Below are 23,325 nucleotides of genomic sequence, written 5' to 3'. Positions count from 1 at the left end.
GAGGCATTTTTAACTGGCAACTCTGGGGGGTGAGGGCCGGGTGCCTCCGGGGCTCACCGAGCCAGTGGCAGACCTAGGCTATAATTAAACCAGACTGTGAACATATTGTTCATGGAAACCTTAGCAGAACATGAGTCATGTCGGCAAAGTGAATCACACGGCCTCAGAGTTTCCATTTATATTTGCTGCACTGGGGGTACTTTATGCTTCAGTTCAGGATGACTATCCCCTATTTCTTCTCCCTCAGGGACACAGCCTCAAGGATGGACACTGCTGAGGGGCAGTTGGGCAGCCAGGAAGGAGAACTCTGAGACTGGGGCTTAGCAGACACCGAGGGAATCATTTCCCCAGTGACAGGCTTTCCTCACCTGGGGTGGATGGCCCCCTAGGCTTACCAGAGACAGGGAATACGATAGGGGAAACCTGACCATTTTGACTATTATAATTTATGAAATTCTTCTCTTAACATAAAATTTGGAAAAAGAAGGAGATCGAGATTCTGGGCTCAAATGAAGTCTCGTGAATAGCTTTTGGGCAATTCAGGGACCAGGATGGTACCCAGCAGCATAGTGAGCACATGCAGCCCTCAGTCAGTATCTGCCTAAGCTCTCTGGGTCTCTATTTTCTCCTCCATGAAGCAGGAGTGATGACAATCGTCTTTCCCTCACAGGGTGGCCATAAAACGTTAATGAGTTTCGGTATAAGAAATGCTGAGAACCGTGCTCAGGGGACACGCTGAGGGCCTGCTGGTTTTCATCATTGATATCAGTGCCACCAGCCCTTCAGTGGCATCCCTGAACCCCGAGGAAACGTTGCAGAAAACCACGATCAGGAGACTGGGCAGAGGTGGCATTTGCAGGGGAGGGGAGCTGCTGGGGCCTTCCCTGAAGCCTAGCTCGTCAGTTTTTCTACAAAGCAAGGAAACCCTCATTGCATTACAGGCATTAGCAGCAAGCCTGAGCAGGGCTCCTCCATGCATTCTGCCCCACTGGCGTTCTGGGAGAAGGCAGCAGTTTTCTCCCATGAGGAGATTTACAGGGTAGGGTTTAGAGCAGATAGTGATGAGGAGGAAGTGTCTGACGCTTTGGGCCATGCCAGGCTATGGCGTAAGAGTCCCTACAACCATGACAAGCCAACCTCGTCACTCAACATGTATATCTGAGGCACTTCAAGTTCTAACACTGTCACCTCCTTTGGATCCCTCCATAGGTGGGGGCTGCCCGAACTGCAGATTCCCGGAAGCTGTTTAATCTACTCATAGCAGACATGCACGTAACCTCAAAGAAATCCCCCTCCCCATCCCAATGAGGGATTCTTTATCATCTTCTATTTCCTATGCTTTGGAAGATTTTATGGACCAAGCTTCAAGTAATGAATTAACTTGTTCTCTTGTAATTTATTAATTGAAGATGAACATAATACCCAAATGAAGTTTCTATTTGGTGTGGGAAAAATGGTGTTCCCAAGCTGAGGAGCTGGAATTCTTGCCAAGAACAAAGAAATGTGACCTTTTCATTGGCCCAAGATAATCTATTGAAGCTCCGAGAACATTCTCTGACAGGCTTCTTTTAAGATAACTTTCATTCCAAGTGGTCCAGGGGCCCCAAGAAAAGAGTCACGTGGCAGGGTAGAGATGGCCTCTGATCCCACCATAGGATATGCTTGCATAAAGACAATAGATCCGTGTCTTCCTCTGGAGAGGAAGGATGCTAGGGACAAAGCCTAGAACACAAATCCAAGGTAGACTACCGACTCTGACAATCCAGGCCCCACCTCTTGGTGACAGCCATTAGAGGTTCCCCAGAATGTCTCCTTGGTAACCCTCTACACACAGAGGTCTGTCTGAAGCTCTGCCCTTGGCCTGAGAAGCCACAAAGCCCATGCTAGGAAAACACATTCCTAAAACATCCAACTGACTTATAATTCTTCCATACCAGTCATGTGGGTCCATTGAACAGTGGTGGCCAGCTGTTCCTACTGTACCTGCTCACCACCTACGACTGTGCTCACTTCCTGATATGCTGATCTCCAAATATGCTCTTAACCTAATATTCTCACTGCCTAATATGCTTATCACCTACTATGCTTATCGTCTGATATGCTTACCACCTAATATGCCCACTTACCTAGTATGCTCAGTCTGGCTCGTCAGAGCCACTAGCTGATATGCCAGAGCCACCCTATGCTGAGCTAAACTTGAGCCAGGCTCTTTAATTAGAAATGCTTGCCTTGGGGCTGGAGAGATGACTCAACAGTTAAGAGCACTGACCTGGGTTCAATTCCCAGCACCTACATGGCAGCTCACAACTGTAACTCAAGTTCCAGTGGATCCAACTCCCTCACAAAGACATGCAGATCAAACATCAATGTACATATATGAAATATTTGTCTTTGCTCTGAATCCCCAATATTGTAGAAAGGGCACTTGGATTAGAGTCAAAGAGACATCAGTTTGACTTTCCAACTCTACAAATTCATCTGTTACATTTCACTTCAAATGTCCAAACGACTTTTCAGAGCCAGACATGCCTGTAATCCCTAGCACTGAAGAGGCAGAGACAACACGATGTTGAGTTCAAGGCCAGCCTGGGCTGCATAATGAGTTCAAAGCTGGCCGAAGTTACATAGTAGAACTCTGTCTCAAGATAAAACAACAAAATGAAGACTTCAAACTTCATGAAAGGGTTATTTATCAGCCATGGTGGCACAAGACTGTAATGCCAGCACTTGGGAGGCAGGTCAGGAGGGACTGCAGGGTCTTTACCAGCCTGGGCTACTCAGAAAGATTCTGCCAAACAAAACAAAATAGAACAGAAAAGTCTTTGTAGTGTATATTAATAAGGGAGAAATAAAACAAATGACAATTTAATAAAACTAGAAAAATCAATCTCTGAGTAAAAACATACCAATTTACCAAAGGTGATTAGATTGAATTTGCCCAATAAAGGAGACTGTCAGAGTTCAAAATTAAAATCCAGAGACATACTACTTAGAGAAAAAAATGCATGAAATGATAGATTGAAAATAAAATGCCAAAAAAAAAATTTCAGAAAGGGAGCTGGAGCAATGGCTCAGTGGTTAAGAGTACCGACTGCTCTTCCAGAGGACCCCAGTTCAATTCCCAGCATCCACATGGCAGCTCACAACTATCTGCAACTCCAGTTCCGGGAATCTGTCGCCCTCTTCTGACTTCTATGGGCATCGCATGCATGTGGTACACAGACATATATGCATGCAAAACACCTATTCAAATAAAAATCTCAAAAAAAAGTTTCAATTCAGAAAAAAAATTAGAAAAATGCCAATAATAAGAAAATAGCAAGGGCAGAGGTAAGGAGAAAGTTAAGGCTCAAAGCATACTCCAAAAGGACAACATATTTGACAGAAATACAACTAAAAGCATACAATATTTATAAACTAAAAGTACTAAATACATAGATGTCAAAAGCATAAAGTAGGAAATCTGTAGAAATACAAACAGAACAAAATCTTTTAGAACTACATATGCCTGGGGCTGGGGCAATGGTTCTGTAGGTAAAGTACCTGCCATACAAGTAGAAGGACCTGGGTTCGGATCCCAGCATCCACAGAAAAGCAAAATGTCAGTGTGCATCTGTAACCAACAGAGTCAGGCAGACCCCCCAGAACTCATTAACTAGCCGGTGTAGATGAATACATGAGCTGCAGGTTCAGAAAGAGATCCTGTATCAAAAGGATAGAAAGCATTAGAGAAAGACACTCAATGTTGGCCTTTGGTCTACATATGGATGTACACATGCATATGTGCAAACAGGTGTGTATGCATTAGCACACACATACAGCAGAAATAAGAACTACCCATATCTAATAAGCAAAAGTTAGCAAAGGCATAAAATGATTGACACAACTAATAATTTATGGTTAAAAGCAAATGCAGAGTCTGTGTGAGCAAAAAATATTCTTTCTTTTTGCTCAAATTTAGTTTCCACTACCATCCTCTCACAACACAAAACAGTTCTGTTACCAGATGTTTGGGGAGGTCCCATACCCACCAAGAAGCAATACTGTAGCAGACGCCATCTGGGCATCCTCTAATTCAATTCAATTCTGACACTGTCTACCTGAAAGTAGGGTTAGACTCCCACAGGCTAAGGGCTCAGTCCCACAAGACTGTACCAATGCCCCTTCCAGATGCCACTCACAAGCACTTCTGACCCACCAGCTCCAAATCAGAGTTGCCACAGCCCCCTCCTTGGGTTTAATTAATATGCTGGAGTGTCTGACATAACTCAGTGAAACACGGTTACTGGTTTAATATAAAAGATGGCATAATGGATATGGAGAGATGCGTAGAAAAGGCCATGCAAGGATGGACATCCAAGAGACTCGACAGGTTTGGCTTTAAGAAACTCTTCAACCCTGTACTTTGGGGATTTCCCAGGAGACTTCATTACACATGCATAACTGATTAAAGTCTCAGCTGTTAGCTATGAATTTAACCCCTCTCCCCTCTCTGGAGCTTGGTGGCTAGAGCTCAAAGCCCCAGGACTCTAAAACTACCCTGGTCTTTTCAGAGTTCAGCTCCCAATCAGAAACTTTCTCAGGCTGCCATGCAGTGAACTCATTGGCATGCAAAAGGGCCCATTACTTGAAAGATTGAAAGGGTTTTCAGAATTGTATGCCAGGAAATGGGGTGGAAACAAATATACATTTCATAATATTATATATTCTTCCCATGGAACACATTTTGTCTACATGAAACATTTATAATCATAGATTGGGTTCATGGCCACAAAGATAATTAAAATTTGAAGGAAAAATCAAACTGAAAAATTTAAATATGGACTCTTTTAAACATGGAAAATAAGGAACTTGCTTCCAGAAAACTGTTAGAGAGAAAAATCAAAAGGGAAATTACTTCTTAGAAAATGATGTAAAGGAGAACACGTCACACTAAAATTGATGCATGCAATGAAAACAGTGCTTAGAAATTGTATTACCTTTAATGCCATCATTATTTTAAATAATCTGTACAAATTAAATACCTATGACAATCTTACAAAATTAGAAAAACAGCAAAATTCTAAATCATCAGAAATCAGAATACAGTTTTTAGGGAAAAGATCTGAAGTGCTGGCAAGGTGGAGCATGTCTGTCACCCCAACACTTGGGAGGGAGAGGCCAGAGGATCAAGAATTTGAGGTTATCCTCAGCTACACAATGAGTTTGAAGCCAGCCTGGGCTACATGATAGACTGTCTGAAAAGAAAGAAATGAAAATAAGAACAAGTAAAAGAAGACACCCTCCGTGGCTCAAAGGGCAAATAAATACAAATGGCGGCACTTAGGGTTGAAGACACAATTCGGTTGGTAGAGTGCTTGTGTAGCATTCACAGGGCCTTGGATTCTATTCCCAGGACCACAAAATCAGGGGGTGATAGTACATACCTGGAATCTAAGCATTCAGGAGGTTAAGGCAGAAGAATCAAAAATTCAAAGTCACCCTTGGTTACACAGTAAGTATGAGGCCATTCTGGGCTTCAGGAGACCCTGGGTTTTGGGTTTTATTTTTTAAGTGTTCTGAAAAGACTCATAGTAGAGGATATTGGAACAGCCACTTAGAAACTGCCTTTAAGCTGGGCGTACTGGCATAGGCCTTTAATCCCAGCATTTAGGAGGCAGAAGCAGGTGGATCTCTGAGTTCAAGGTCAGCCTGGTCTACAGTGTGAGTTCCAGGACAGCCGAGGCTACACAGAGAAACCCTGTCTTGAAAAACCAAAAAGAAAGAAAAAAAGAAAGAGGAAGGAAGAGAGAGAAGAGAGGAAAGAGAGAGAGAGGAGAGAGAGAGAGAGAAAGGAGAGAGAGAGGAGAGAGAGAGAGGAGAGAGAGAGAGAGAGAGAGAGAGAGAGAGAGAGAGAGAGAGAGAGAGAGAGAGAGAGAGAGAGACTGCCTTTGTTGAAAAGCACTGACTCCTCACTTGGGCCCATAAGGTATCTAAGAGCAGGATGAAAGGCTGGCACCTCTGCCTTCCTCCTTTCTACCTATCTTTAACTTGGAGTCAGATTCCTGCTTGACTTTGCATAGGCACGTTAATCCCTCCAAGCAGGTCTGTCTAAACACCCATTGACACCTAACCTACTTCATTCCCTTTCAATGCCAAAAACATAGAAATAAGGTATTGCCTTAAACCTGCAATCACCTTGGACTCCAGGAATAGCAAAACCTTGTAGGGCTGTCCACACCACCCTGCCCAGATAAGGGCAGTTACCTAGAATAATGAGGCTGTAACCTAGAGAGATTATATCCTGAGAACTAAACTGGATGATGACGGCTGTAACAACATACTGGCCCAACTTACAGGATCAGCGCTGAGACAACAATGAGTATCATCAAGTCTTCACCAGGGCTGCTGAAGTTTGTATGCCTTTTGCTCCTTGCTCAGATTCTTCCTCTGTTAAACCTAAATTCATGTCCGTACTCTGAAGGTGGACCTGGGGTCATTAGACCCCTTTATGTGTTCTTCTTAATATTGCCACATTTGTTAAATGTCCTTCTCCTTTTTCTAATACTCAACTCTTTGATTGGTATATTGGGATGGATCTATATTGGGTATATATGGGTATATTTGGGGTATATATGGGTATATTGGTGGTATATATGGGTATATTGGTGGTATATATGGGTATATTGGGGGTATATATGGGTATATTGGGGGTATATATGGGTATATTGGTGGTATATATGGGTATATTGGGGGTATATATGGGTATATTGGGGGTATATATGGGTATATTGGGGGTATATATGGGTATATTGGGGGTATATATGGGTACATACTGGATTGGGTGGCAGCACCTAGTCTGCTGGGGCTTACACTCCAGTTACAAAACCCCTCAAAAGCCAGATCAAGGAGAAAAAAGAGTAAAGGAGCAGAGGTTTACCAGAGGAGCCGAGGAACATAATTCAGCTAGAGATTTAGTAAAAATGAAAAGAACAATGAGGACAGGTAAGAAATAAATCTGTACAGTTAAGAAGGAAAGGATGATTGCTTTGCAAAATTGAAGCTCCCAAAATTGACAAATGGACCAATTAGCACAGAAAAATTTTGAAAGGGATGTACCATTAAAAAAATGTTCCGAGACCACACTGGTCCTAAATTGGTGGACAAACGAATTCAGGGCTACTTGCTCCCGCATCTCTCAAACTGAGTATCTACCACAGAATCCAGAGCTCTCATTCCCAGCACCCATTTAAGTGCCTCACGACTGCCTGAAACTCCAGGGAATCTGGTGCCTCTGGCTTCCACAGGCACATGCACTCACATGCATACACTCACTCTCTCTCTCTCTCTCTCTCTCTCTCTCTCTCTCTCTCTCTCTCTCTCTCTCTCTCACACACACACACACACACACACACACACACACACACACACACACACACACACAGACATGCACGCACATATGCACACAAAAACATGTATACACATTGTGGAGGCCCAAATTACTCAGGGTCAGAGAAGATGAGCTTGCTTTACCCAGCAGGGCTGCATAAGGGGATGATTTGACCATGGGCATGGCTACCAGGTCTTTGGAAGGGTCTACACTTGGCTGTGCACTGTGCTTTGATCTAGCAAGGGGGAAGTCTTTTGCCCCGCCCCTAGGCATTGTTATAAAAAGCTCTTTTGAATAAATGGAAAAGGCCATTGGGTATTGACCCAGGTTCTCCCAAAGCTATCTTGTATTTCTATCTTTCTCCTCTTTGCTGTCTTTCTAATATTTTCTTATCCCTCTCTCCTCCTCATAAGAACCCTAGAAAAGGTTGAAAAGGTGTAACTGGCCTACCACAACACATAAACATAAAATAAATCTTTAAAATATATGATAAAATCAACTATTTAAAACAGGTCTGTTTGCCTTTAATTTCAGCACTTAGGAGGCAGAAGCAGATGGATCTCTGTGAGTTCGAGGCCAGCCTGGTCTACAAGTGAGTTCCAGGACACCCAGAGCTGTTACCCAGAGAAACCCTGTCTCAAAAAACCAATAAAATAAAATAAAATGGGTCAGTTAGGTAGTCAGATAAAAGACTTAGAGGCCATAGGACTGGACCCCTCCATACAACCAACTGCTTGTGAAAACAGAACTTTCTGGTTGGAGGAACAGGAACTGACTTACATCTGTAGCCTCAGGAGGAGTGGTGACATCTTGAATTGTCTGGAAGTTCGTTAATTATTTTCTCAACCTGGATCCAAGGTCCCCAAACCATGTAAGGAGGCTTTTTAATTTAAAGAAAGGCAAGGAGGGAGGGAGGGGAGGGAGGGGAGGGAGGGGAGGGAGGGAGGGAGGGAGGGAGGGAGGGAGGGGAGGGAGGGGAGGGAGGGAGGGAAAGGACAAACCGTTGCCCCTTCCTCTAAGAGTCAATCCAAATGGGCCTACCAATCGCTTGGATAGCAGTGTCTCTGGCCAACGTCCACTCTCATTCTGTGAGTGTTTTCCTCCACAGCGGCCCCTATGGCCACCGCCTACTCTTACTCTATTCTTCTGTAATAACTGTGCCTATCTTCTCCACTATGTTCTGGATGCCTGCTCTGAAGTCTTTCAATGGAAATGACAAGGACAGAGGAGCTGGGTAGTCAAGAGTGACATCCCAGTAACAGAAGCAGATGCAAACTATGTAAACAAAACTAAAATGTGTTTAGTTTTTGGAGAATTTTGTACAATGTGTGTTTTGATCATATTTACTCTCCCTCCCCAACTCCTCCTGGATCCACCCCCCCTTTCTTACCCACCCAACTTAGTGCCTGTCTTAGTTAGGATTTCTATTGCTGTGAAGAGACATCATGACCACAACAACTCTTAAAAGAAAACATTTCATTGAGGGGGCTCACTTATAGTTCAGAGGTTCAGTCCATTATCATCTTCACTGGAAGCATGGTAGTGTGCAGACAGACATGGTGCTGGAGCTGAGAGTGCTACATCTTTCAGGCAACAGAATGTCAACTGAAAGTCACACTGAGGGAAGCTTGAGCAAAAGAGACCGCAAAGCCCACCCCTACAGTGACATACTTCCTCCAACAAGGCCACACCCACTCCAACAAAGCCACACCTCCTAATAGTGCCACCGTCTATGGACCAAGTATTCTAACACATGAATCTATGGAGGCAATTCCTATTCAAACCACCACAGTGTCTTTTTCTTAAAAAGCCATCCAATCTATTTTTTGCTGCCCATATAGTCTTAGATGTGGAGCCTTCCACTGGAACATTTGACAGATTCTTTCAATCTTTATATTTTTTTAAGACAGGATCTCAGTGTGGCCCTGGATTTCCTGTAACTCACTCTGTAGATCAGGCTGGTCTCGAACTCACATAGATCCACCTGCCTCTGCCTTCCAAATGCTAGGATCAAAGGCCTATGCCACCACACCTGACTTTTGACTTAGGTTCTTTTTGGTTGTTGCTTGTTTTTGTTTTTTGAGACAGGGTTTCTCTATGTAAAAGCCCAGGCTGTCCTGGAACTTGCTCTATAGCCCAGGCTGGCCTTGAACTCATAGAGTGCTACCTGCCTCTGCCTCCTGAGTGCTGGGATTAAAGGTGTGTGCCTCCACTGCCCAGCTTGACTTAGATTCTTAATACATACTGATATTATTATTTAACATTAAGGCAGTGGCTTTCAACACTGGGTGTACATTAGACTATCTAGGAAACTTTTAAAATGTACATATCCCTAGTTAACCATTTAAACCTAAGGACTTGTCATTAGAATTCTTAAAAAACAGATTCTTGAGGTCAGAGGAGATTGAGTATGTTCAGGGTCTATCCTAAACAAAAACAGAGGAGGAGTGTATTGGGGGAGGGAGAGGATAGAGAAAAGGTGGAGAAGAGGGAGGGGAAATAAATAAATAAAAAATAAAACCATAACATCACCAAAAGGGAAACATTTAATAAATATCTCTTGAATATAAACAAAGCAAAACAACAAAAAAACCCCAGATTCCTGGTTCATACTAACGTGCACCTGAGGTGAGAGGTACAGTCTTTATAGATTTCAGCAAATGCAGCCTAAAAAGAAAGTAAAATAGCAGGCATCATCACTGGTGCCTGATAAAATGCATGTCATCCAGATAAATTGGAATTTCAAGCTAACAATGAATTCTTTCCAGCATATGTCTCAAAAATAAAATAGGGTAGATCACACCTATAATACCAGCACTTGAGAGGCTGAGGCAGGAAGATTGGCAGTTTTCAAGTTAGAGCCCAGCCTGGACTACATAGTAAGACTTTGTCTCCAAACACAAAACAAAGCAAAAAGCACATACTTTCATTTAAAAAACCTTTTCATTGTTTACATGAAATTCAGTTTTCTGATCATTCTTTGTTTTTGCTAAATGTGACAACCTAAAATAAGAAGTGTAAATTAATTCTACTGATGTTGTATCTGATTAGCTTGAAAATGCAAGTGATACTAGAATTACTAGCAGTAATTGGTAAGGAGACTGGAGACTAGATAAAACAATAAACTAATAAACAGCCTATTCCCTATTTTATTCTAACAGTAAGTACCTATAAATGCAAACTAAAAAATCCCCTTTACAATAGTGGGAAAATATAAAATATTTAGGGATAAATTTAATGAAGGAAACATAAGACATAAAAAAGAAAACAATATATGAACAAATGGTAGGTATACTTGTTATCATAAAAACATTAAATTTTCTGAATGCAATATATAAACTGTATTCCATTACAATTAGAATCTTTTGGAGACTTTTGTTTAGTTTGTTGGTTTTGTTTTTGGAGTACCATGCTGGACTGGAATTCATTGTGTAGCCCAGGCAACACTCAAACTTGCCACAATTCTTTTGCATTACAGGCATGAACAATCACGACCATCTCAATAACATTAGCAGGTTTTTTTTAATTTCATAAAGTTATATTAAACTTCCAATAGAGAAATACATGTCTAGAAATAACTAAGAAAGCTAAAAAGGACAGTAGAAAAGTTTTGCATTATTAGAGATCATGGCAGTATATCCAGTCACTAAAATAGAATAAATATAATAATAGTATGAAAATGAACAGAAATTAATGAATGCATTGAGAAATTAGTATGTGACAACAACATCAATTCAGCTCAGGAGGAAAGATGTGGGTTAATTAATAAATGAGGCTGGCATGGCAGGGTACTGTATAGAATAATACAAAAATGAACCATAGGGCTGAAGGGGAGTGCAGCTAGATCAGGGGTAGATTGTTTGCCTGGCTCAAGGCCTTGGGTCCACTCCCCAGTACTGAAAAAGGGGAAAAACATAAAAATATAGAAATAAAGCACATATCATATCATATCAAAATAAGTTATTATACTATAAAGACTTGAATTAAAAACAAAGTTCTTGTGAGAACATTCCAGACAATAAATATATCCTCTACAGACATTGGAAACACCTTCTATAAAAACAGAAATAATGAAAGAAAATATGGACGTAATAACTATTTTAAAATATCAGACTTTTATATAGCCAAAAATAATGTGAACAAAGTTAATAGGGAAATAATAGACATGGTAATAATTTTCAGTTAAAACAACTAATGTGTTTTAAAAAGTTAAAACAACTTTTTTTAGTTAGCATCTCACTAGCTCAGGCCACAGCTTGCAATCCTCCTGCCTCAGCCTCCAGAGTGCTGGGATTATAGGTATGTGTCACCATACTCAGCTAGGATTAATTTACAAATTGGTGAGAATAAAAAGATGTTTAAACCAAAAGAAAAACTAACCAAAACACGAAGAAACCATTTATTAAAGAGAAAAATCTAAGCACATGAATATGCTCAAATTCTCCAGCCATTCAAGGAATATAAGAACCTGGTATTTATCATTTTCTAGCCATCAGCTTCATAACACACAGAAAGAGTTGTAACAACTACTGCTAGTAGAGATGAAGGAAAAGGGATTTTCATACATTGTTGATGATAATACTATTGCCACAGTTTTGTTTTGTTTTGTTCTTTTAATATACAGTCACGGAACAGCTCTTAATTTTTAAAGGCAATTGCTGCACTGAGACAAATGCACAACTCACCAGAACATTGCTTAATTTTAATTTCCACATACAAAAAGCACACAGATCAAGAAACAGATTACCAGTTCCCCAGAATCATGGTCACCCATGCTTCTTTCCATTTATCTCCCACCTCCCCAACGTAGCCAATTTGATCTAACCCACCATTAGGGATAGATCAACATTTCTATGCATGCTCAATATACATAATACTTACGGAATGTTTACCTTAGTGGTCAAGAACAGGAAATAAAATTAGTAATTTATTTAATCAATTTTCTCATTGCTGTGATAAAATACCCGACAAAATCAACCTAAGTTCATTTTGACTCACAGTTTGAGGGTAGAGTGTATCATGGCAAGGAAGTTAAGGAGACAGGAACATAAAGTTGACTGGTAACACCACATCTACATTTAGGAAGCAGAAAGTGATGAGTGCTTATGCTCAGCCTTCTTTTTATGCAGTCAAGGACCCAATTCTAGGGAATAGTGCCACCCATGGTTAGGGAGGGTAGGTCTTCCCACTCCAATTAACATAATGTAAATAATCCCTTATAGATGTATCCAGAGAGTTGTCTCCAAGATGATTCTTGGTGCTTTCAAGTTGACAGTCAATACAAACTATCACAAGTTCATCCCTTGCCAACTTGATACCCCAAACATATCACTTTTCAGACATCACTTTCTACTTCATGTCTCAATAGGCTCATGGCCACCTCATAATGCAAAATACATTCAGTTTAACTTCAAAATTACCATAGTCTTGAGCAGTTCCAACACTATTCAAGAGTGCAACTGCAGAATCTCTTCTGAGACTTTGCTGGGGGATGTCTTTCTGTATGTTGTGAATATGTTGTTCCCATTGGCTAATAAATAGGTTGCTTTGGCCTATGGCAACCGAGAAACATATGGCTACAAAGACTAAGGCAGTCTTTTAACTGTGAACTCCTTTTACATATTCCTAGAATACAATGGCACAAAGGAAACATCCCCATTCCACAAGGGAGGAACTGTGGACATAGTGTTTCGGAAAGATCAAACCCAAAACAAGATAGAAACTGAGATGGGAAAATACCAAATCCTACAGATTCATGTTAAGCATCTGGATGCTAATGAAATAGGGCTCCAAAAGGATTGAGTAGCTAGCTCCTCCTCTCCAGCTCTGCTGCCTGTAGCATATATAGCCTGTCTCATGGGTTGGCTCTACTCCACAGCTGAGGTTTTCCTTGGCAGATGGCCCATGACCCTGGCATCTCCAACATTCTGGACTCTGCATTTCAATTCCTGCTTTACCTTTACAGCTTTATGCAATGGGCTTTCAGGGCCTTCTTACAGAAAATCTGACCATGTTGGGCATTCTCTAGCCTCAGCAGCCTTCTTGAACTTTAGCACAAACTTCCAGAAGCCCCATCATCCTTGCATCCTTCATACCCATAAAACCACCACGTGGGTGATGATGCCAAGTTCTGCTGCCAGGTTGAGATGCAGCCTAGTCCCCTTAGACCACAGTTACCCTGTTTTCTATCTGAATCTGCAGTTATTTTGGAGCAAAGAACCACTTCAGCATCATTTTCAGTTCGAACTGTCTCAAATGGATTTACATTCTCATATCCCACAGCCTTCAGTGTCTGGGATCTTGCCTTCAGGACACCTTTCCTACTGTCCCCAACTTTAAACTTGCTTATACCCCTTTCCTCACAGAATTTCATCTCTCTGTCTGTCTCTTTCTGTCTCTGTCTGTCTCTTTCTGTCTCTGTCTGTCTGTCTGTCTCTCTCTCTCTCTCTCTCTCGTGTGTGTGTGTGTGTGTGTGTGTGTGTGTGTGTGTGTGTGTGTGTGTGTATGTTTGTCCTCTCTCTACTCTCTCCATTTTTTCCTGAGAAAGTCTGTCTTTCCCCCTAAAACCTCATGAGCTGGGCCTTCAGTGTTGGTGTTTCTTTCAGCATTCTTCTCTTTTAGACTCCTGCCAGAATGAACCATTGATCTCTGCTCAAAGTTCCAAATTCTTACACAGCCATCCTGTAACCCAGTTCCAATAGTGTAAGCACTACATGGTCAGAATTACCATAGCAATGACCCTGCTCTCTGTTCCAAGTTCCTGTATAAGCTACCTTTCTCTCTGCTGTGATAAAATACCTGACAAAATCCACTTTAGGAAAGAATGGGTTATTTTGACTCACAGATGGAGGATACAGTTCATCATGGCAAGGAAGCCACAGGATCAGAACATACGGTAACTAGCTGATCACACTGCATCCACAGTTGGGAAGCAGAGCGTGATGGATGCTTGTTATGCCCAGCCTTCTCCTTTTAATGCAGTCCAGGACACCAGCCCAGGGAATGGTGCTGCCCAGAGTTAACTCGAGTTTTTCTAACCCAATTAACCTAGTATAGATGATTCTTCACAGACATGTCCAGAGATTTGTCTCCAAGGTAATTCTAGATCCTGCCAAGTTTATCATCAATATACAAGCAGCCCATTAATCAAAGCAGAGTGACTGAATTAAAGGTAGTCCTTCACAACACAGAATATTTTACAGTTGTTAAAAAGTATAAATTAATGAACAAAGTGTTCATGGCAGCACTGTCCATATGCTCCAAGGTCAACCAGTAGATAGATAAATATATTCTGATATACCCATATGATGAGGTATTATACAGCCATTAGAATGAATAACTAAATGCAAGTGCATTATGAATGCTATACATAATGATGTTATATTATAGAATACTTGTTGGTTATGCACTGGTGCTTGTGGCTAGCCGCCTCCCACGGCGGCCATGCCAGTGGAGGAGAGTGCTGATCGGAAGAATCACAAGCCATGGTTACCTTTTTAGAGCTTTATTGGGCAGGGAGAGAGGGAGGGAAAGAGAGAGAGAGAGAGAGAGAGAGAGAGAGAGAGAGAGAGAGAGAGAGAGAGAGAGAGAGAAAACAGACGGAAGGAAAAGAGAGCAGAAAGAGAAGGGGGACGCACAGAGGGCCCGCTCGCTTTTTAGGCTGGGACGCTGTCGCAGGCTGGTGATGTAATTAAGGACAGAATTCTTACAATACTACTGAATGGTTTATTTTCTATAGAATCCCAAAAAAAAAGGCTAAAGAAATTTATGTTGTTAAAGTCAAGATGATGAGTACCCTCAGGAGGAGGCATAGGTGGGAGAGGCTGGGAAACTGGTAATATTCTACTTTGTTTTAAAATCATTTTCATATTTATTTATTGTATACATGTTTGTGCATGTGTGTGAGTGCACACATGCCGTGTACATGTGGAAGTCAGAGAACAATTTGGAGAGTAAGGTCTCTCCTGCCACCATGCAGGTTCCAGGGATCAAAGTCAGGTCACCAGGCTTGGTGGCAAGTGCCCTTATTCTCTTAGCCATCTCGACAGTGTAGAGGGGCCCCCAAACAGCTTGACCACACAGCTGCCATGACAGGCTTAGAGGCCTAGACACAGCTTCCGTGACAGGCTTACTGGCAGGCAACACCCAGATCCAGGAAAAGCCATAAGCTGACCCCACCCAGGGAGGGCCTACATCTAAGGGAAAGTACCTGACATCCCAAACATTCCAACCATGAGATAAGGTGGCCAAATGTTCCTGAGTTTAGCACACACCTATTTTTGTTTTACAGATACCCCTAGACAAATGTCAGCCAATCAGGTCCTCAACTCTGGAAATTCCTTCACCCCAACCTCTGCTATGATAAAAACTCTACCTTGCCTGAGCTCAGGGCTCTCTGCACTCACTGCTGTGTCCGACAGACAGAGAGACCAAGCCCCAGAGCTTGAAAATAAAAGCTCTTTGCTTTTACATATGGAATTTGGTCTCTGTGGTGGTCTTTTGGGGGGTCCCCAAGATCTGGGCATAACAACAGCACCATATTCTGTTTCTTGATTGGGTGCTGGTTGCATGTGGAAATTCATTAAGCAGTATAGTGATGATTTGCGCATTTCTCTTGGTCCATTTTCTGTTGCCTAGAACAAAATTCCTGAAACTGGGGAATTTAGAAACAATGGAAGTATATTTGGGACACGGTTTTGAAGGCTGAGAAGTTCAAGAGTACAGCCTTGGAGTCTTTTTTGCATCTGGTGCAGGCCTTCCTACTACAGTATAACACGGCAGGAGACATCACATGGCAGGAAAGCCCTGTACCAGCTGAGGTCTCTCTTCCTCTTATACATTCACTAACCGCCATCATGGAGCCCTCACTCTGATGGCCTTTTCTAAATCTCCTTACTTACCAGAAGCTCTTTCTCTAGAAATAATTAACATATGAATTTCGAGATTAAGTTTTCAACACATTAACTTGGGGTGCGAGGGGCACATTCAACTGGATCACTATTCAAAAGATAAAAGAGCAGGAACTGCAGCAGCTCCCTGGGCCTTCAGCACCATAGAATAGTAAAAGCAGAATGGAAAGATGATTACCCAATTCCATTTTCAATGCAACACAAAATAAAAACGCTGTGATTGTCCTAAAGTGTATATGAATGCACACATATATGAGGATATAAATGGCTCTATATAATTTATAAGCAGAGAATAAAAATATGGAAAGTCCTAAAGTGAGTTAATATGCCTTCTGTATGTGAGGAAGAATGGATGAGGGCCATGCTAATGCTGGAGAAGGAAAAGTGAAAAGAAAAAAGGTGTGGCCTTGCTTTAAAAAAATATACAATATGATACCATTTATGCAAAAATTGTTACAGAAAATCAGAAGTCCTACCAAGGTTTTAAAATCTGTGGGCCAATAAATGACACACATTATATAATCCAAATGCATTGCATATTATGAACATTTAATCATTGGATAAAATATGAAGTCTAAAGATTATTAACAAACACTAAAAACACAGTGTATTATCAGACTAAAGAATACAAAAACTCTATTTATCATTGCTAGTAATATAGCAACTTGGACAACATGAAAATCCTTTTACTATAATCACCTAGATACACTGAGTAAAATCTCTCATGATTATTTTAAATGTACAACTAGGCTCACAAATAATAAACGCCAACCCCTGGGTGCCAGAAACAAAGGGGAAAAAGAAAAAGCAGAAGAGTGAATGCCTGAGATAACAGGGGGTATTTGTCTCCAGAAGCTAAGGGGTTGGGATTTAATACCCTACACAGGCACAGGAAATGAGGCTTTGGACTCTAGGGGGTAGAGAATTCAACTGAGAACTTCACATAAAGCCAAGACCCTCAAAGAACTAGTTTATTTATGAAAAGATTTAAAAACAAGAGAGACCACAGGGCAACTGGGCTTTGGGTGGGAAAATAATAAAAGCTCTCTGAGAATTTAAAACCACAGGACTACAATTCATACTGCTAAACTCTACCCACATAATTCAGAGACTCCAGACTAAAAAGTTACATAAGAACAGTCCCTTAAGCACTGATACCCCTGGGAACAAGTCAAACAAAGACATGGAAGAAAAGCGCCCACATCCCAAATGTCATGGACTCTTCCAGACATACAGACATGTGAAATAACAACAAAGTGCTACTAATGATGAGTTCACAATGAAAAATGAGAAAGCCCACAAGTGAACAATTCGGACTGATCAAGTGTCTGCACATAGTACAAACACATAAATAGGTCCTCCCCCACAAATACACACAGATCACATAATAAACACATAAAGCAACAGAAGAATAGAGAAGAATAAATCAAACCCTAAAAATAGAACTCTGTGAGTGGGGAAGATTGAAAAAAATAGAATAATAACAATACCAAAAACTCACATGGTATATCTTGAAATAATTTTTTTTGAGATTATAATTACATCATTTCTCCCCTTCCCTTTCTTCTTTCCAAACCCTCTCAGGTACTCCTCCTCAGCATAAATCTCTTTTAAAGATTATAGAAATGACAAAATTCTTCATTAAAGTAGATAAACAAATTCTAAAATGACTGGAAAATATGTCATGTTTATGAGCAGGAAGAGTCAGTACAGTAAAGGCTAATTTATAAATGATGCAGTTCCTCTCAAACTCCAATAGCTGATTTCACAAATTTGACAAGCTGATTCTAATATGTGTACAGAGGGCAAAAGGACCAAAAAAAAATTTGAAGAATCCAGGTGAGGGCAGGGTTCATGGTACCAGAAAGCAAGAAAATTATACATTATAAATATATAGTATTCAATACATGAAGCATTTGTAAGAAAATACCTCCACAGATCAGTGGCTGATAACAAGGAGCCTAAAATGAGAGCCACATGCATGTAGGATCCTACCATATGACAGAAGTGTCATTATACATGAGTAAAAACAAACGAATTATTCAATAAATACCCCTAAGTAATTCACAGCAAATTGAGTGGATAGATGCCCTTGAGAAGCAAAATTTAAAAAAGGAGAAAATTGTTGGAGAACCCACTTGATTCTCATTATTCATAGTATTTTGGATCTATATATTGTAAGTGAACACTAGATTTAGCAAATACTGAACGAATGCTCCTAGGGGAAATATAGGGTTGGGTTCCTGTCAGGCTTTGGCCACCATTTCTATGAACTGATCAATATATACCTTGTTTTACAAGTATTTCTCTTTAAATATAATTCATTTACTGTGTGTTGTCAATTCATTAACACTAAATTCATGCCAACAGTACTATCACACATGCTTGAATTAGTTTTATTTAACACATGTATTTTCTCCATAAGGTACCGCACAGCTTTCTTACACTTAAGGAATACTAGGCAACACTTCACTACTAGCTTGGGAGCCATTTTCAATAGCAAACTCTCTAAGACACACACACACACACACACACACACACACACACACACACACACACACACACACACACACACCCCTACATGAAAAGCGTGATGGGTAAGTTTATCTCTAGAAGGACACTTGGTTATGATCTGAAAGCTTAAATAGGAAGGAAGAGTGTCATCTTGTTTCACCTCAACTGGAACCATGCATTTGACTGTTTTTTTTCACCACCTTTGCACATGATGATTGCACATATTAATTTTGGAAATAAGTTTTAGCAAGCAGGAAAATTGGTAAGTATGAGCTCTGAGCATGAGGATCAATTACACCTATCTGGTTTTTCTAGGGTTCCAGAAACAACTCTGAAAATAAATAACCAAATGATATTCACAAAATAACAAAAACGGTCATCTGAGCCTGCCTGAGGCTTTCTTTAGACATTTCTCAAACTCTGCATTATCAGTCAGTTTTAATATAAGAGGAAAGGAGTTTTGTACACTTTTTTTTTATAGTTGTGATATGTTTTGTACAGTTTTAATATGAGATAAGAGGAAAGGAGTTGAAAACCTCAGTTTTTATTTTTTCCATAGCTGCTGTCCAGCCCATTATGGATGGCACCATTCCCTAGACAGAGGACTCTGAGCTATATGAGACAGGAGAAGGCTATGTGAAGACTAGCACACGCAAGCAAGGGTGTGTATATTCTCTCTTGCTCTTGACTGCAATGTGATGTGACTGGCTGTTTGACTTCCTGCCTTCACTTCCCTGAAAAGATGGGCTAGGACCTGGAATTTTAAGCCAAATAAACCCTTTCCTCCTCTGTGATTCTTTCAGTAAGGGTATTTTATCTCAGCAACCAAAATGTTTTCATGTAGCAGTTATTGTTGTTGTTGTTGTTGTTAAAATTTAGCATAGCGTTACAGAATTCTTGTGAACTTTTTAAAGTTTTATGATAAATCTATAGTTATATTCCTTTTTAGTCTCTGTTAGTATGGCTAGCTTTTTATAGTTATATCCCTTTTTAGTCTCCATTAATATAGCTAGCTTTTTACTTTTTTATCAGTACTGGAGCTCAAACCTAGGGCCTTGTGCCTATTTATTTTGAATTTAATTTCATTAGAATCATAGAATATAATGTTTCTCATTGATTAGTAATTGTGGTCTATTTTGATAAATGTTCCTGTGTGCTTAAAATGTGTATTATTTAGAGTTGATTTTAAAAATCATGTTTCAAAAACTGATTTTAGTCCCATAAACGTGTTTGCACATGCACATATCTATATAGAATATACATATACATTCATACACATTCACATGACACATCAGGTTAATTAGTTAGGCTGTCCAATCTTCCATACATTCATTTTATATTTCCATAACAAATTATATATGTGAAAAGATATATCACAAAGCTTCCTCTATCAATTTAGCCTAGCACTTATGCAAATTTCTGCATTCATTTGAAAGCTTTGCTATTAGATGCACATACATCTAAAATTACTTTTTCTTCCTGGTGAATTATTCTTTTTAGCATTTAGTAATGATCCTTAAGTCCTCAACAGGGTTCTTTGTATTGTGGACTGAAGTTCCCATGGGGGAGGGGAAAAAGAGCTGCACCTGTGATAAAGATTATACAAGGACAAATGACTTCATTTTATGATTGTGGAAAATTCAAATGTTTCAGTCCAAGTCAAATTATTTGGGGCTGTTTTCAGTCCCTTTAAAAGCCATGCATTGCCCATTCCTAAGTTTGACAGAAGCCATGAATTTGAGAGAGAGCAGGGGAGGGGGGGCATATATGGGAGAGGTTGCAGGGAGGAAAGGGAAGGGGAAACAGGATGTAATTACATTTTAATAAAAAAAATGAAAAAAAAACAGTTTATATGTATTTTTAACAAGCCACTAGCTTCCATCAATCCATTCTAATAGTGTCATCAATAGTGTGTGAGGCCTATGACGGAGAATTCCACACTTTGCTATAACCCTCATAGCCGATGTTTCCACCAATGTATTGTGTTTTGATATATGACTTTCTTTTTTCTTTCACTGTAAAACTTTATGAAACTGTTGGTATGTTAGAACATAGAATTGGAGGTAAAATAGGTTTCTGGGCATGGCCATACATAGTTAAATAAATTATCACTTATTCTTTGAGATGAAAGTTGTGTTTTTACATCAATAGCATTAAAACCTATTTTGTCTCATGCTAGTATTACCATGATTTCAATTATACCGTTTTCCTGCCCCTGAGGATTTCTTTTGCTTTTCTATAAGATTAGATATTCATTTCAAAAGATATGGTACAGTTCATCCATTATTTCTGATATATGTAGCAGGCAGGCTTGTATGATCTGGATTGTTTCTTGATCTTGAGTTCTAAAGCTTTAAAAATAATGAAATATAGCCTCACCCTTAGACAGAAATAAATTGTTTGATATACAATCAGAACAGCAGAATAAGTTGTATAGTGTATATAACCAGGGCCCTGTCTTATCATCAGTTGTTGTCAGACCATATTAATTATAGGACTCAATCTGAACATACTGACTTTATATTTCCAGCAAACATGAAAAATAGAGGTACTATTGCTCTCAGTCTTTCTCAGATTCTTATATGGCCCTCATCCCTGAAGGTAGTCCCCCACTGAAGATGGCTGGTTATGGAATCTCCAAAAATGATTACAGTTTGATGATGGAAATACTTTATTTCAATAATAGTTTAGCACTCCTCTCCTCCTCAGCCACTCATAGATATTACACCTAGTGCTGTTCTCTCCTGCTATGCGGGTTCTTCAGGATGCTTCCAAATTGCTCTAGCCTCCTGATTAGGTATCATCGGAGACCAGCACTAAGCTCAAGCCTAGTTTATCACTGGCAATGTATGGATCCCAACACTGGAAGTATATTTCATCACTGATATTTAACCTAGTCTTACCAATAATGATTTGCTAAGGGCTACTGACACTCACACTGTGCATCTGCCTATGGTGTGACTAAGGCTCTACTTTTCTCTACTATAATGGATTTTAAGGGCCCTGGTTAAGACTGGAAGTTGGGGGTCAGCTGTTTCCAAGGAGGCTGGGAGAAGTTTTTGTTCATCTTAAGCAGGATGGCTGTCTGGCTTCTCATATTTATGTACTACATAGAAAGCCTTTAAAAACTCATTGAAGTCTATGCTTCCATCTTTGTTGAAGTCCATTGTGTTGGCAAGCTCATCAATTTGGGAATCATCAATATGAACATTGTAGTGAGTATTGAAAAGTTTCCACATGGTCCGGAATTCATCCATAGAGATCATACCTAAAAGGAAACAGGAGAAGGTTAAGTGCCAATGTTAAGACCCCCCTGAAAGAGTAGGGGGAAAGCCACACTGACTGAACAGTCCTAATTGCAAGTTCACTAATATGCCTGAGACTCAAAACACTGAAGGAAACAGAAGAATAAGATCATACATACAAGAAACAGTATGCCACTTGCAACTACCAAGGATCCTGGGAATATTCTAATGCCAAAAAGAGTAACAGGTGAAGAAATAGTGAGCAGATGTGGACAAAAGTGGTGTAGAAATTATAAGAACTAAAATCCCAGGGTGCAGGACACAGAAGAATGTCAGAATAGAGAGCAACATTAAAACAGGAGAAAGTATCCTGAGAGTCAATAAGATGGTGGTGGTGGTGGTGGTGGTAGTGGTGGTGGTGGTGGTGGTGGTGGTGTGTGTGTGTGTGTGTGTGTGTGTGTGTGTGTGTGTGTGTGTGTGTGTGTATGTGTGTGCACAGCCCAAGCCATATTGCACATGCTGAAGTCAGAGGACAACTTGAGAGATGAGTCTTGGGGATTGAATTCAGATCATCATGGTCAGCAGCAAGCACCTTTGTCCGATGAGTCATCTCATAAACCCACTGTTATTGTTTTTATATGCAATAATCTACTTTCATGGATAACTATTGATACTTTTTCATACTCAAATGTCTCTGCACAGAGGTTGGGGTGGTGGCAGGGTGCTGAGGATGATACCCAGAGCCTCATACACAACAGGCAATCTCTCTACGACTGAGCTATCTTCCCAGTCCTGCATCTTTTTTTTTTTTTTGGTTTTTCGAGACAGGGTTTCTCTGTGTAGCTTTGCGCCTTTCCTGGAACTCACTTGGTAGCCCAGGCTGGCCTCGAACTCACAGAGATCCGCCTGGCTCTGCCTCCCGAGTGCTGGGATTAAAGGCGTGCGCCACCACCGCCCGGCCCAGTCCTGCATCTTTAAGTTAGAAAATCAGTAATTATATATCAAAGCTAAATCAAAACTGATTTTCCAATCCCTTGAACAAAATTAGAACTCTTTTTCATATTAGCTAAGATACTAAAGCAGAAAGTGAATTATCCTTAATTGGTTCTCAGCCTTGTGGCTAAGATCAAGGGAGAGTGAGTTGTCTTTCTCATCTCTGCTGGTGGTTTATAGAAAGGAGCTATTCCAGTGAGACCAGTGACTTCAAAGGCTTCTGTAGAACGCTATGGTCTCCAGTACAGAATTTGTGGCCAAGCTAAATTACTAATGATCTTAAACACTAGTTTAT

At 40.4% G+C, this 23,325-nt stretch overlaps 1 protein-coding gene across 1 annotated transcript in view; it reads right to left on the bottom strand.

Moving 5' to 3' along the window:
- Positions 1-17,235: 17,235 nt before the first annotated feature.
- Positions 17,236-23,325, bottom strand: part of LOC128101041 (serine/threonine-protein phosphatase with EF-hands 1-like) — a 110,628-nt gene continuing 104,538 nt past the window's right edge. The window contains 1 exon segment of the mRNA XM_052723792.1: positions 17,236-22,060. Coding sequence (XP_052579752.1) covers positions 21,861-22,060 — 200 coding nt within the window. The 3' untranslated portion in view covers positions 17,236-21,860.

Source organism: Peromyscus californicus, unplaced genomic scaffold (assembly GCF_007827085.1).
Source record: "Peromyscus californicus insignis strain IS unplaced genomic scaffold, ASM782708v3 Scaffold_10__1_contigs__length_136768540, whole genome shotgun sequence".
In the NCBI taxonomy this organism is placed as follows: Eukaryota; Metazoa; Chordata; class Mammalia; order Rodentia; family Cricetidae; genus Peromyscus; species Peromyscus californicus.
The sequence above is the reverse complement of the archived record's forward strand: the minus strand, read 5'-3'. Positions and strand labels throughout refer to the sequence as shown.